This window comes from Gekko japonicus, unplaced genomic scaffold, assembly GCF_001447785.1.
Source record: "Gekko japonicus isolate JY-2015 unplaced genomic scaffold, Gekko_japonicus_V1.1 scaffold1314, whole genome shotgun sequence".
NCBI lineage: Eukaryota > Metazoa > Chordata > Lepidosauria > Squamata > Gekkonidae > Gekko > Gekko japonicus.
In genome coordinates, this window is record NW_015169816.1 from 343642 (window position 1) to 359533 (window position 15892).

At 45.4% G+C, this 15892-nt stretch overlaps 1 protein-coding gene across 1 annotated transcript in view; it reads left to right on the top strand.

Annotated features, from left to right (window-relative positions):
• The window catches only part of CENPC (centromere protein C), a 49242-nt gene that overhangs the window by 12002 nt on the left and 21348 nt on the right, over nucleotides 1–15892 (top strand). The window contains exons 5-9 of the mRNA XM_015417176.1: nucleotides 3109–3768; nucleotides 5048–5086; nucleotides 7286–7368; nucleotides 9505–9564; nucleotides 10825–10932. Of these exons, the coding sequence (XP_015272662.1) occupies nucleotides 3109–3768; nucleotides 5048–5086; nucleotides 7286–7368; nucleotides 9505–9564; nucleotides 10825–10932 (950 nt within the window). The remainder of the gene's footprint in view (nucleotides 1–3108; nucleotides 3769–5047; nucleotides 5087–7285; nucleotides 7369–9504; nucleotides 9565–10824; nucleotides 10933–15892) is intronic.

Sequence of the window (15892 nt, forward strand, 5' to 3'; positions counted from 1 at the left end):
TCTTCCGAGGAACACCGTCTTCATACTCTAGACGTCAAGAGAGCCATACTCTTCTACCTTGATAGGACAAGGTCATTCCGTCAGTCACCAGCCTTGTTTGTCTCCTATAGCACACCTGTGCTGGGGAAGAAGCTCTCTTCGCAGTGTCTATCCAGGTGGATTGTGGAAACCATCAAACTCTGCTACGTACTGATCAAACGGCCACTTACGGGCCTGCTCTGAGCGCATTCCACCCGGGCAGTGGCCACGTCCACAGCCTTCCTGAGAGGGTCGTCGCTCACTGACATCTGTCAAACAGCAACCTGGGCTACCTACCACACGTTAGTGAAGCATTACACCCTGGATGTGCGTCTTCATCAACGTTCTGTGGTGGGACGGGCAGTGTTGCAGGTGGCGCAAGTCTAGGACCTTCAGCTCCCTCCTCCAGGTAGGCCTGTTCTTGCTTGCTAATCTCCCAGAGGTATGATGGACAGAGACCACTCGAAGATAAACAGGTTGCATACCTGTAACTGATGATCTTCGAGTGGTCATCTGTGCATTCACACCACCCGCCCTCCTTTCCCTCTGCTCTCTGTCCTTTCCTTTTTATTACTCTGAGACTGATGGTAGTGGTCAGAAGGAACTGGCGGGATTGTCATGCCCCTCCCTTGGTCATGCGCAGTGGGGCCAGTGTGTGACTGGGGAGGGGGTGTGAAAATCCCTTTCGCTTTCAAAAGGAACCAGTCGAGGTCAGCGCAGGCGCACTATAGCCCAGAGGTGTGAATGCACAGATGACCACTCAAAGATCATCAGTTACAGGTAAGCAACCTGGTTTTTTGTAATCAAAAGCTGCAGTTTGTTGTTAGAGAGATCTTATTTTATTTCCTTTTACAGAAGCACCCGTGCCAAAATGGTGCCAGAAGTGCCTCATGGTATCAGCCCTATTTTAACAAAGAATCTTTTAAAAATAATTAACTTATGTAAACTGAAGCTTGTAGACTTCCTGTAAGTTTTTGGTTTGGGCAGTAGGAGTGAGTAGTGACCACTGTTTTAGGCATTGTGAAGGGGGGCATTAAAGGAACATATTTGTTCTTAGGACTTATGGAGTTGTCTGTGTGACCAAACAGTTGCAAGGTGGTATATAACTGGATGAGCTTGCAGTCAGTATGAATCCCACGTGACTTTAAAATATTGTTTAGAATGAAACTCGTGTAATCCTTGGACCCATTTTGAGCCTCGGCGAGAAAGGTGGGCTATAAATGAAATAAATAAGTTAGATGCCCAGGGCTTCGTGAGGAACTCAGATGCAAAACTGTTGATTCTCTTATGCAAATATCCAATTGGTCATGTGGATCAGCCTGCCTTCCAGAAGTCTGGGTGACAGAAAGTGCAGTGGCGCTAGAGGAAGAGCGATCCAGGAAACGACCCGCCCGTTACTCTAGCATCCTTTCTTAGTAACTTGGGAAAGTACCAGCTGAAGAGCACCCTGAGGAAGGATCAGCATGTCCTCTGTAAAGAAGCAGCCAAACAGAACGGAAGTACTGCCGCACTGTGAAGACCAACACTCATTCCAGCACGAGCTGTCTCTCGAGTCAGAGCTCATTTTTCAGATTCAGTGCCAAGTAATCCTTCGTCGCCAGCCATTTTTAGTTCTGCGAAAGGGTTCACAAATATGTGGACAAAGGTAGTCTGGTAGACAGTAGGTACTTGGACTTCTAAAAAGTTTTCTACCGAGTCCCTCCCCAAAGGCTCCTTAGTAAACCAGCAGGAAGAGGAGACGGTCCCACATGGATTAGAAACTGATCAGATGACGGGAAGCAGGGAGTAGGAATAACTGTACAGTTTCACAGTGGAGGGAGGTAGTCAGTGGGATTCCTTGAGGAGCTGTACTACGGCCAGCTCTATTTACTTTGTTCATATTTGATCTGGATTTGGGCACGATAGGAACAGTGAAGGGGCCAGTTGTGCAGGCAACTCCACATTACTCAGGACCAAGTGGCGATTGACCAGGAGTGAAATCTTGGTCATGAGGCATTGCTCAAGGAAAATGTGGGCTACAAAGTGTAGCCGCAGTAAAAAGGGAGAATTCTTTGCTAGGGATTACAAGAAAAGTATTGAAAACAAAATGTCCAGTATCGTCATTCCTTTGTGTTTGGAATATTGTGTGCTCTTGTAGTTGCTGTTTCTCAAGCTGCTGTCATACAGATATTCAAAGAGGACAGTGATACAGAAAAATACTGAGCTCTCTGGTGTGTACCACGTTGCAGACCTTCAGTCTTGAAATGGTTTGCTATGCAGTGCCATACTTATTTGTATCCTTGGAGTTAAAGATACCTTATATTAGAAATAAATGGCCAGCGTGATGTAGTGCAGGTATCATTCTAGCGTCTGGGAGACCCAGGTTTGAATCCCCACTCTGCCATGGAAGCTTGCTGGGTGGCCTTGGGCCAGTCACACACTCGCAGCCTCACCAACCTCACAGGGTTGATGTGAGGATAAAATGGAGAAGAGAAATGATGCAAACTGCTCCAGGTCTCCATTGGGGAGAATGGCTGGGTATAAGTGAAATTAAATGTTTTAAAAATTAAAACTTTTAAATAATTTAAAGACTTAGCAATACTTTTTTGAAATGGTTTAGAAAATCAAATTCAGATTCAGTTTCTGACAAAACTTTATTAATTAGTCATTGCAGCCATTTTTACAGGTGGTGTCCTAACTCCCGATTAGGAAAGTCGCCTCTCCGGCAGCTCCAGAAGGAGTCCCCGGAGTCAGGAAAACCTTTGCTAAAACACACACAATGAGGCTGTGTGTCAGTGACAGCAACAGCTGCCTTTAATGGCGTATCACAGCTTCATAAACCAGAAGAAGATACCAGTAGTCATTAACTCTTATTAATGCCAGCTCTCCTCTTGACAGCCAGGTACAGTGGCTGATGCATGACGGAAGCACAGGGTGTTGATTAGCTGAAGTCAAACGCCTTTAGAGAAGATTGCAGCAACCTAAGCAATATGGACATTTTTAGGTTTTTGGTTTTTTCCAGGTTGCTTTTTGGAAATAGTTGAGTTGATTCCCAACGATGGCCTCTCTTAAAATAAAAATGTGGAGCTGTCTTTTCTTTTTGTCCCTTAGGAGTTCGAAGTCTCAGGCACCGCCATCTCCCCTTCCTTGGAACACAGGAGGTTCAGAATCGGAGGATGAGTTTTTGATAGCAGAATCATTTGGGGGCCCCTCCACCTCTTGGCTTTTGCAACCCCCAAAGAACAACCTACCCAAGGAGAGGAGTTTAACTTCTCCACTGCTTGAATGTGACAAGGCAACCAAAGAGCATAGTGTGGATAACGTGCGCTGTGGGGATCATGTTCCAGTTGTGGAAGAGGACAACAGTCTTTCAAAGAAGCCACAATCCATTGCAGCTGCAGCCCTACAGTCATCCACCAGTAAACAAGTCAAGAAGCAAAAGTGTCCCAAAACTTTGCATCCGAAAAAGCAGGCACAAAGGCAAAGGAAGAATATTAAAAGGTCTGCCAGAGATATGAGGGTGAAACGCAGAGTGCTGGTTTTGGAGGAGAGCACTGAAAGCGAACCCAAAGAACTGTGCGTCAGACAGGCTGAAATGCCACCTGGGGATAGATTATCTCCTTTGGGGAAGAGAAGTGCTCATGTCAGTCAAACGTTTTTAGTAAGTCCTGAAGATGAGTGTGGCGGAGCATTAACCCAAGATGGGCCCTGTGAGGCAGGAAAAGCATTTCCATCCGCAGAACAGCAAAAGAGCAGGACACTGTCAGAAAAGTAAGTGTGTTTGTCCTTTTTGATGATATAGTGATTTGTCTTCGTGCACTGTTCACCATTTTTTGTTGCAGTAGAAAATGGCTTGAATCCAGCAACTTGTAGATACAGGGATCATAGAACTTTCTCTTTTCCTTTGCCCAGAAAAGTGGACTCCTGGGAACTGGAGAACCACATGGATCATGCTGGTCAGCGGTTGCCGTGTGGAGCCAGGAGGAAGACCAGACTGCCCTCCCGTACCTCCTCCACTGCTAAGGCAGGGAAGAGGGTTTTGTGTCCTGCTCCGCACTGCAGCCCCTGACCCACATGGCTGACCCACATTCACATGGGTCCCCTCGCCCTAGAAAGTGGAAACGATCTATGACTGTTTGATCACTGGACCCCTCCCCTTGGATGTGGGTCCTTACTAGAAACAGGAGACCTGACAAATGTGCTGCCGTCTCTGTCTCCAAGCAAGAAGTCAGACACTTGGTCTATCTGAATCCTCTGGCTTCAGGGCTGCGTGAGACTTGCATGTTCAAACCTCCTCAGACAAAGCAACTCTTTGAAATACCTTCTGAAGGTTCTTTGTGTGTCTTGGTTTCCTTTACTGGGGGGCACCCCCCCCCCCAGTTTCTCCCTGGTTCCTGCCTTTTGTTTTGGAAGGCTGGGCTGCAGTGAGTTCCCCACAGTCCTCCTTTTTCCTTAGACCAGTGTTGTTAGTTCTTCAATCGCTGGTCCTCAGATGTGAAAATGAAACCTGTGGAGTATTCTTTTGACGCCAAGTCTGACAGATTGATGTGCTGTAAGCTTTCATGTACTAGAGCTCCCTTCGCCTGAGAGCTTGTGCCACTGTAGATGTTATGGCGCCTTGCAGCATAATAGATTATGTTTTGTTTCAGTGGACTAATCCAGCTCTGCCTCTGGAATTGTTCCCTTCCTCCTGAATTCCAGCTGTTTCTCAGAGATGAATCTTCCTACTGCAGAAGCTCAGCTTGGTACTGTTTGGGGAGGGAGGTCTCCTCTCACTCAGAGGAGTAGTCAGAGAACTAGGAGACAGGGCTCCTCTCAGATCTTGCTAGAGGGTAAACAGCTGGCCTTCTTTCATGGTAGTCAGCCATGAGCGACACCATTGCAGTGCACCAAATTCAAGGCCTACCATCTCCAGTGGCGGCCGGGCCTCACTGCGTCAGCAGAGACCTTCTGCATCAGACCTCCGCAATGGCCGCGGGTCATTTGTGTGTACTGACTGTGAGGGCTTACCTGATTGTAGTGAGTTTAACAACTGTTTAATCTCTCTTAGGTGTTCTTTTGTACGAGCCATAAATATAAATGATCTCAGGTAAGTTTCCTTACTGCTTGTGGAATTTTTCATCTAAGTCTGTCAGCTAACAAGTTCTCTCTGTCTAGAAATGCACTGAAGGGCCTGCACTTTGGTGTAGTGGTAAGTGCGTGGACTCTAATCTGGGAGAACCGGGTTTGATTCCCCACTCCTCCACTTGCACCTGCACCTTGGGCAAGCCGTAGTTCTGGCACAGCTGTTCTTGAAAAAAAGCTGTCCTCGAAAGAGCTCTCTCAGCCCCGCCTACCTCACAGGGGGTGTCTGTTGTGTGGAGGGAAAGGGAAAGGAGTTTGTAAGCTGCTCTGAGACTCCTTTGGTTAGTGAGGGGTGGGGTATAAATCCAATGTCTCCTTTTCTTCTTTGGGATGAGAGATGTTATTGGGATTGGCTTTATTCCCCCGAGGAGTCTTTCCGCACCTTGTTTTTCAGTATACTTGGTGGTAGAGCTGGGTTTTTTTTTTGTGCTTGTGGTTTTTGCTGTGATCATTGAGTTCTGTTGGCTGGGAAACTCCCAGGGAAGGGGTTGTGGGGGGGGGGGGGGTGCAGGCAGCTTGAGATCTAAAAGCAAGTTTCTGGAAATGGTGCTCATTTGATCTTGTTTTGAGATGCCCTGTTGCATCATAGTTGAACAACCTGAGCACTAGGTGATTTATATGCCGTGCAGTTTCCCCCGGTTGCTCCAGAAATCTGGCGGTATCATCTACCAAAAAAACCCTGTGTTTCTGGGTACAATACCCCAGTCTAGAAAGCATAGCTTATTGATCAATATGAAGTGTTGAGAAATGAGTAATAACAGAGCTGTTGCAAACCCACTTGTTCTTTTAACTGGAACTTCAGTATGAGGCTGATGTGAATCCGGGCACGTTCCTGACCTAGGATGTGGAACCAGTTTGCATCAGCAGGTGAGAACTGCAGCTCATGCTTGATTTCCCAACTGGGCTTAAAGCCCCTGCACCTGAATTCCTTAACGCTTGTGACCATGGTCTGTTGTGCGTGGACTGCAATCCACTGTGTGCCCTGGGAGTGCTGCCCCAGTTCCAGGGCACCCCCAGCCGTACTGTTTAATGTGACATTGCTGTCTGCAGTGGGAATCAGCAAAAATCCTGTTGTCTCAGCAGGCAGAGCTTTTGCAGGTGACGCACCTTTAGTTTCAAGTGCGGGAGGCTGGTGCTTGTGCTAACTCCTATGGCTCTGTTAAAAGATGTGTGAAAAGATATGGTGTCCCAACACTGATACAGTGCCTCGTTTAAGGAAGTCTTTTCCCGAGGCGCCATACCAAAGTAGTTTCCAGGCTGTTCCTTTGTAAGGCATATATATTACACCTAAATAGCTATTTAGCATTCATTTTACACTGTTCACTCGGACTTAGCTTCATGGTGAGGAAAAAGTGAGTGCCGACCGTCTTCAGTCCGAGTCCTTAATTGATTGGGTCTGGACGAGGTACAGGTGACCACAAATCAGGGGCCAAGTTGCTAACGGGGTGGGGTGGGTGGGGGGAACAAGGTCTAGATTCCCTGGGATCAATTTCTTTTCTTTTGTTTCATTTTTATTGAGTTTTAATATATTATGGGACAAAAAATATATGGGTGGGAAACTCCAGTTTGAACTATAATTAGACTCTTATCAGGAAACAGAATATGTCAGCAACTAAGTGATACTAACCGTAATAATTATACAAAGAAACAGAACTGGAAACAAAGAATTAAGACTGAAAATATGTAACAGCTGTTATACAAATTTGATGAAATTTTCCTTTATCTCGTATCCCACACCTTGCACCCTTCCCTGGGGTCAATCTCTACTTGTTAATGGTGTCCTATTAATTGCATGCAGCCATAGTTCCCGTTGCCTGCCAGGCAATGAGATGAGGGGTAATGGACTTAGTAGAGAGCGATGTTTGAGCAAAATACTTACGAGTAATATTTGCTGGGCATCACAGCTGTTCAGCTATAGAACATGCTGCATTGGAAGGCTGACACAAAGGATTCTCTTTCTTGGAAGTTTTGCAGGGAGAGCTCTTGATACAGAAGTGTGTGTTTTGTGTCAAAGGAATAGCTGCACTGTGTACTAGAGTCCCTTTCCGTTTGTTCTAGATTTATCTCTGGTGAGCAGCGTTCACTTAAAAGGATATAAATGTGTTGCTTGTTGCTGTGTTCTGTGATCTCATCTCCTCTAAACAAGGGCCTCTTTTTTTTTAAGTGGTCCCGTCTACAACCAAAACGATAAAGTGTCATTTGAACGTGAAATTATGATTAGAGGCAACATGGGAGATAAATTTTTAGGTAAGGCCAGTCTCTGTTTACTATATGTACATGTGGAAAGAGATTACTGATGTATCTATCTTATACACTGGTAAATGAAGCAAGCCTAATGCACGTTCCTGGAAATAGCCTCTGCTCTCCCCCCCCCCCCCCCCCCGCGAGATTAAAGCCAGAAGAGGCAAATGAATGTCCAGACAGAGCCCCATGTTCTAGTTCATACTCCTTTTTTGCTTAGCTGCAAAATTTACCATTTTTAGTTTTGGCTAGCAATCAGTAAGTCTTGGCTAATGGCTGCAAAACTCGATTTTCTGTGTTGTGCAGAAGTAGATTTTGAGGCCAACCCCCAATTTTGGGAAGAAAGGCATGCTTCATCTTCAAATTTTTCAAGGTGTCTTAGGCTCCAGTCTCATTCAGAAAAGTATCCTGACAATTTTCATGTTTTTATGAATAAATAATTGATGCCCACATATCTTTTATATAAAAATGTAAAAACACCCCATAAGGTATTAGTTCTTCATACAGAATACTTGTTCTTTTGCCTCTGACAATCAAATCTGATAAGTTGAGACTGGAGGCTTTCCAGTGTTTGGAATATTTTACACAGGATGAGGTGGCTCGGGGCAAGAGTAGACATTTGTATACCTGAGGGAGCTCCCAGGTTTGCAAAGGAAAAAAAGCAAAACCCTCAGACATATTCTAAAGTTAAGACCTAAAAAGAATAGCAGCATAACTGCAGACATTGCAGCAGGAAGCATTCTGGTGGCATTCGGGGTTTCTTTAGCCACTCAAATGATACCTACTGCTGGAAGGGAATTGGGGTGGGAAAAGGGCTGGTGAAATAAAAACTGCAGGGGATGTGAGGGAGGAGAGAGAGTAGTGGGTGGGGAGAGTGGCCGGGGTATTGAGAAGGGTTTTTAAAAATCGGGTGCGCGAGAGAGAGGGTGGATGTGTGACTGAAGGGCGAGTAATGGAGGGACAGACAGATTGGGTGGATGGTTGGCAAGGGGACTGGGAAGGGGGGGGTGAAGGAGGGTTGGTGGGTAAGTGCACTGGAGTGGAATGACAGGGGAAGGGGGGGGCTGGCCCAGTAGCGTCTTGGGAGGGGTTTGGGGGGGACTAGTGGGACAGATAATTAGATTACCCTTCCACCCAAATCCTGATAGTTCCCCAACTTGTATAGCACTAAATCAACCAAAGAATTCTCTAATGTTTTGCATGTGAATAGAGGTAATCTGATGCCGCATACCTAGATTTTAAAAACAGTGTTTGACAAATTCTCTCCAACTGCTTCCAGTGAGTTCAGCCCTGACTGGCCTGAGAAATATTTAAAAGATGAGTAGTATAGGGAACAAATATAGGGACTATCAGTGAGTAGATGTAAACAGAGTGAGTGAGAGAGAGAGAGTGAGTGTGAGAGAGAGCGAGAGAGAGAGAAGGGGAGATCCCACAAAATCTGTTTTAGGTCAGTGATATGAATCTGAGGTAAAAATTGAGATAGCCAAGTATTTACTTCTAGTTTACAAAATTTATACCCCACCTTTCTGCCCTCATAAAGCCCACCAAGGTGGCACCACAGTCACAACAGGAAGTGTACAGAGGTTAATATGAACAAGTCATGAAGAAGTGGGAAAAGTTCTCCCTGCATCAAGTGACTGGATGGAAAGTCTGATGGGCTATATTTAGTGTAATCGGGTCAGCAAATCCTAACTTTATGTTAGATAAGTAGGGTTGAAATATGGTTGCAGCCATCATGGAAAGAGATCTTGGGGTTCATCCTAAAAAGCTTATAGAAAACACTGGACTCATGATGTGTGGCAGCAAAACAGGCACATTCAGTAGGAGGAGGAGGTCCCTTGGATTTGCACAAGGACTTAATGGTGTAAGACTTACAACCCCTTTGACACTCCCCAACAAACTCTATTAAATATGCTTTTGACGGAAAAGGCCAGCAAATTTGGCTATAAAAATTCATTTTACTCCCCCCGTGAAATATACTTCCTTGTCAATTGTGTTTCCATTTCTGGTTTTGATTGCTGATCTGTAAAGCTTTAGCATTTTTAGGTTGCTTTATGTGCAGTTTGAATGGATACACCTGGTTTCATCTATCTTAGAAGGAGTTATCCCTAGAAGCATCTAAAATCTGTGTTATTTTATTAGAGCCATCTGTAGCCCTGGAGGAGGACTTACTGCCTTCAGATTCATTAAAGGATAAAGTCGGTAAGGTTTTATTGCTGTGTTGTCCTTTCTACCCTGAGTCACTATTAATAGTTATGAGCCTGTAATCGGTGTCAATAACTGGGCTTGTGGGAATTCTATGAATTCAAGGAGAACAGGGTAAAAGGTTTGTTTCATCCCAAATGCTGGCACGTTTTGAACTCCAAACAACATTTTAGGAGAGGTAAGATTTTCAGAGGGCTTCCTTGCTCTCCTAACAGTTCCTTCAGGGATTCACTCTCAGGTTTGAAGAGAGTTCAGATGGAAACAATTACTCAGAATTAACCTCACCACTAACCGCAGCTTAAAACCTCGACTGTGGTAAAACCTGCAGATGCACAGCAGGCAAGCCGTGGTTTAAAGTGCTGCCGTGCTTGTGGTTGTCTGCATGACACACAGTTGGGTGCAGCACCCTCTAGATGGAGCGGTAATGGACATGACTATAACTTCTCATCTAGCTCTCATGCCACACCATAGTGAAGATTTAGATTTGGCTTCCAGAAGTGGGCCTTTAGAAAAGTGTTTTGTGATGAATTGGTTCAGTTCTATGACTGAAGTGGGGAAAAAATTCTAGGACTGACATTTGTTGGGTTCCCAAATGTGCAGCCTTGAGTTGTGAAGTGTGTGGCTGAGAAATGGCCTGTACACATGGCCATCTGTCTCTCTTTTCTGCTGTTGTAAGGACTTAACTGCCCTGATCTGGATAGCCCAGGCTGATCCAATCTCATCAGATCTTGAAGCTAAGCAAGGTCGGCCCTGGTTAGTACTTGGGTGGGAGGCCACCCAGGAAACCCAGGGTTGTGAGGCTGAGGCAGGCCGTGGGCAAAGCCACCTCTGGACGTCTCTGGCCTTGGAAACCCTACGGGGTGGCCATAAGTCAACCGTGACTTCATGGCACTTTCATCCACCACCAAGGACTAGGGGTGTGCGTTTGCTAAATCTGAGCCGGAAAAATATCCGAAAAATGCCTTATCGGTATTTTCCAGATATTCTTTTAGTCAGATATTTATTTCAGCATTTTTTCAGCTATCCAAAATGGCAAGCCCCCAAAATCCCGAAGGGTATAATGTAGCTGAATTTTTTTGGGGATTCTGAAGAATTCCTGAATTTGAATACCATACCGGCATTGAGATTTGGGAATATTGGAAAATACCGATATTTTTCGGTTCCAATATACCTGAACCCAACAAATACTGTGGTTTGTCTTTTGCACACCCCTACCAAGGTCTTAACTTATGTAGATCCATTTTATTTATTTCTTAGTAAGGCCACCTGAGAACACAACCCATCATCGTCAAAGCAAACGACTGCGGCTTAAACCTTTAGAGTACTGGCGTGGGGAGCGTGTGATGTACAAGAGGAAATCTTCAGGTATTGGATAATGCATTCCAGTGTGGCATAGTTGAAGCATCTGTTTTTCCCAGGTGTGTCAAATTCAGTGCAGTGCAGCTTACACTCTGGGAAAAAGAGTGTGCTAACAGTCCAGAGGCACCTTAAAGACTAACAACATTTATTTCAGTAGGTACTTTTGTGAGTCACTGCTCACTTTAGATATGCATGGAGATCCAACTGAGAATCCTTTTCATGGGGCAGGTTATGGGGGATAAGTTAAGGTGGAGGGTTAATTCAGTCATGAGTCTTTCAAGTGCAAATTCACTGTGTGTGGGAAAAGGAGGTATAGAAGTGGTAATTGCATTATAAAACCTCAATGTATGTCTGAAACAGAATTAGCAGTTACAGATAATAGGTGATGAGAGAGCTCCGAGGTTCAAACAGATAAGTAAAGTGATTGGTTTAAGTGAAAACAAACTGATACTAGATTATAACCTGGTACCCGCAAAACACGTTAAGAGTACCCAGTTAAAATTTCTATAAAGTGGGTCTGTAGAGAGGTACTGATTATAGTCTCTAACAACTCTGATACTTACTTCATTTATAGTCCACTTTTCTCACTGAGACTCAAAGAGGATTACAAAGTACAAAAAACAATTCAATCAGACATCATAAAACATCCAATAAACAGTGTAATAGGATTAAATGTGCAGAATTAGAAAACAAACAAAAACTGTCTAAGGAATGACATGTCATAATGCAGAATGTGGATTACAACGGTAGAAAGAAATGCAGTAAAAACACAGGGAAGCACAGAACAGAGTATAGTCCTCCTGTTCCCTAATAGAAGCACCCTCTTGAGCTGTGTCTGATGCACTGGGTCAAACTGAGTTGATGAGAGATGAAGTTTTATGACTATCAGCCAAGTAAAAAGTGAATGAGTCTGCAGGTCCAGATGGCATACACTCCAGAGTTCATAAGGAACTCAGATGTAGAATTGTTCATCTATTAGCCAGCATATGTGACTTCTCACTAAAATTGGCATCCATGCCGGAGGAATAGAAAACAGCAAATGTCACTCTGATTTTTAAACAGAAGTGCAAAGGGGATCCAGGGAATTACGTATCAGTAGTACGTGAGATTGATGCTAGGGTAGTACTAGAAACTCTTGGTAAAAATTCAGTTAAGGGCATTGAGGAGCAAAGCCTGCTAAGGGAAAATCAGCATGGTTTCTGCAAAGGGAAGTCCTGTCTCACCAACTTTTTGGCGTTATCTGAACAGGTTAAGAAACATGCTTTTGACAAGGTACTTCACCAAAGAGAAAGGTTAGCAGTCTGTCATATCCCTGGTCAGGTACTCTTAGCAACACTCTCTTTTGGCAGTGATATGTTTGTTGAGATGTATGCATGATCCAGAACATCAGTTGTGTTAGAACCAAAGACTTTTGGCGGGCATAAGCTTAATATAGGTAATTCAAACAAAGCCCCTTCCTACCCCCAGACACACGTAACACACACACACACCACGCCTGGTGTTGCCATCTCAGCCAAGTGGGAAAATACATGCTTGGGTTATTTACTGCAAAAGGCTGGTACCAAAAAGCACATCAAGGACAGCCCCCCCCCCCCCCCCGGGAAAGAGAGAGAGGAGGTACATCTTGCGAGGAAAGTTATGGCTTCTAAAAGCAAAGGTTCCCATTCATCCACTCACCCCTCCCCCCAGGAAATCCCTCCCCCCAATAACTATTGCAACCTAAGCAAGCAATGCGAAGCAAGGTTTGACACTGTCATTGGACATAAGGATGGGTCCTTGTACGGATTAAAAATTGCAGAGTAGGACCCAAGGAATAAATGGACAATCCACCATTTTCTCCAGAGGAACTGATCTCTGCTACCTAAAGAAGAGTTGTAATTTTGAGTGATCTCCAGCCCTCACCTGGAGATTGGCAATGATGGTTCCCCAGAAGGGAATGGTTGGTTTGGAGGGTGGAGTCTATGGCTTTGTACCTGTCCGAGGTCCCATGCCTCCTGAAACCTCACCCTCTCCAGGCTCCATCCCTCTCAATCTCTCCAGGAATTTCCCATTTGGAGTTGGCAACCCTATCTCCTTCCCAGCCAGTCATCAACCTACCTTTATTTCCCCCTCACTCTTCAGCTTTCCACCCCACACACACCTGCAGTCTTTCCCGTGCTCTGAAGCCCTGACTGCTACATCACATTGGCTGTCATACGGGGGCCACCTCAGCAGCATATAAGGATACAGAGCCCACCATTTTCGCCAGAGGAACTGATCTCTGCCATCTGGAAAGCAGTTGTAATTCTGAGTGATCTCCAGCCCTCACCTGGAGATTGGACACATTTTACCTCAGAAGAGCAAACTGTTAAGAATGTTAGAAGCAAAAGCCAATCAAGTCGCATATGCAAATGACTTCTGTGTTCCAAGGGAAAGGCCAATGAGGCTGCATATGCAAATAACCTCTGTGTTCTGACTGGCTATGGGGGGGGAGGAACAGCAAACTGTTTAGAATGTTGGAGGCGAGACCCAAGCAATGCAGCCAGTGGATAGAGACAGATTCTGAGTGACACACACCAGGGCGCCAACCAATTCCGGAGCGTGTGGAGTGTTCTAGAGAAGTGCCACCACCATTCGGCTTTTATATATAAGGGAGACTTATACTTGGATTACTATGTATAGTTCTGATCACCATATCTCAAAAAAGACACTGCAGAACTGGTAAAGTACAAAGGAGGGCAACCAAGATAAATAAAGGTTTGGAGTTTGTTTTCTATGAGGAAAGGCTGAAGAGTGGAAATTTTCAGTATGGAAAAAAGATGACTGAGGGACATAGTAGACGTTTATAAAGTTACACGTGGGGTGGAAAAATGGAAAGAGGGAGCTCTTTCCCCACTCCCATAATACTAGAACTCTTGAGGGCACCCAGTGAAATCTGTGGGCAAGAGTGTTACCACCAATGGCCTGCCTAGTTGTTGAGGGAAATTAGCTATGCGGAAGGAGAGGTCAGAGGGTTACAGAATTCGCACACCACTTGTATACCAAGGTCCGGTACAGTAGGAAGACTCCAAATTTGAAGAGTAAATTAATTTTTATTGGAGAATTTCCCTAATGACAAACACACTAAGCATTCAAAACGAGCAAGCAATACAGAACTAAGAAAGTAGAGGTGATTGATAGCGAATAGAGGGTTTGGTTATGGGGTAAGACAACCTGTCCAGACATGCAGGGGTCCATGGAGATGAGATTATGGCCCAAACCAAAGACTTAGGGGTGAACTGCCAGTTGGCATCGGGGCAAACTGTCAGGTTCAACAGCAAGTAAATCTTCAAACACATTTCCAGGGAATCGCTATACTTTATTAGACTGCAGGTCTGTTGACATGATCCACAGGCATATTGTTAGGAATGACAATGGGGCGGATGCATCCCTTCATATAGCATGATGCTGCAAATGGCTAAGCAAATGAAATCCAAGCGCGTGCGCGGGGGAATTCTCCCGGCGGGAGGTTACATAATAAACGGGAGAGTCTCCGTGCCTCATGAGAGCAGAAAGATTCACACCAATGGTGGAACGCAAGCCCTCCCTCTTCCTCAAGGTTAGTCTGATAACCCAGTCTGGCATTGCCAGTTCTCACGGTCTCAGGAGCACCTCCCTATCGCTGTTTACAGCAAGCGAGCAAGCATGCGCCGTGGCGCCACAGTCAGGAAAGGACATATATGAATGAAACATGGCAGCTAGCTGACATCCTGCCCCCTCAAAACCACATCAACCTCCTCCCGGAGCGGCCGAGAGACCTCCCGGTAATGGCCGTGGAATCTCCGCAAAAGGTAAGGGCCCGAACATCCTTCCCCTCCACCCATTCCCGATGTTGGGGACCCCAATGCACCCATTCCACCAGATAATACAGTCGTCCACGTTTCATTTTAGAGTCCAGAATGTCTGAGATTTCGTAATTTTCTTCCCCCCCCCCCAGGGGGGGGGGGGGGGGGGCATTGCCAGTTCCGGGCGCCATTGATTAGTTTCTGGACTGGTTTTCAATAAGCTGAAATGGAAAATTGGATGGACATGTTTTAGGTTCTTAGGCAAGTCCAATTCAACAGTTACTTCATTAATCAACTGTACCACTTTAAAAGCACCACTGTATTTCCATGCCAATTTCCGACAGGACTGAGAGAGTCGTAGAAGTAGAAGAGATTGGATTTATACCCCGCCCTTCACTACCCAAAGGTGTCTCAGAGCGGCTTACAAACTCCTTTCCCTTCCCCTCCCCACAACAGATACCCTGTGAGGTGGGTTCTTTGTGGATACATATACCTGATCTCCAGGCTTCAGAACCCAACCCTCCACCCGTTTCTTGTCAGCCTGGTGCTTGTAAGCTCCCTTGGCAATGTCCATCGTCTCACATATCTTTGGTCACGAATCCCTTAATGCTTTACACCAGTCAGATGCCTCCCCCCCTTTTCTGGGGTTTGTGGTTAGAAAGGGAATCGGGGGGCTGTCGTAGCCGAGAGCTGCTTTGAATGGTGATACCCCTGTAGATGAGTGGTGAGCATTATTATAACAAAATTCAGCTAAAATCAGTAATTCCACCCAATCGTCTTGTTGATAGTTTGTGAAACACCGTAACTTGCAGGGCTCTTTTTGTAGCAGGAGCTCCTTTGCATATTAGGTGACACACCCCTAGTGTAGCCGATCCTCCAAGAGCTTACAGAGCTCTTCTTACAAGGGCTACTGTAAGCTCTTGGAGGATTGGCTACATTAGGGGGGTGTCGCCTAATATGCAAAGGAGTTCCTGCTACAAAAAGAGCCCTGAATTGTCCGTAAGTATTGTTCAAGTGTTTGATAAACACGTTCCGACTGCCCATCAGTCTCTGGGTGGTAACCACTGCTCAGCCCCCGTTCTATCCCCATGAGTTCCCGCCAGAATCTCGAAATAAATTGGGAGTCCCTGTCCGTTATTATTTTGTTAGGCAAAGTGTGTAGT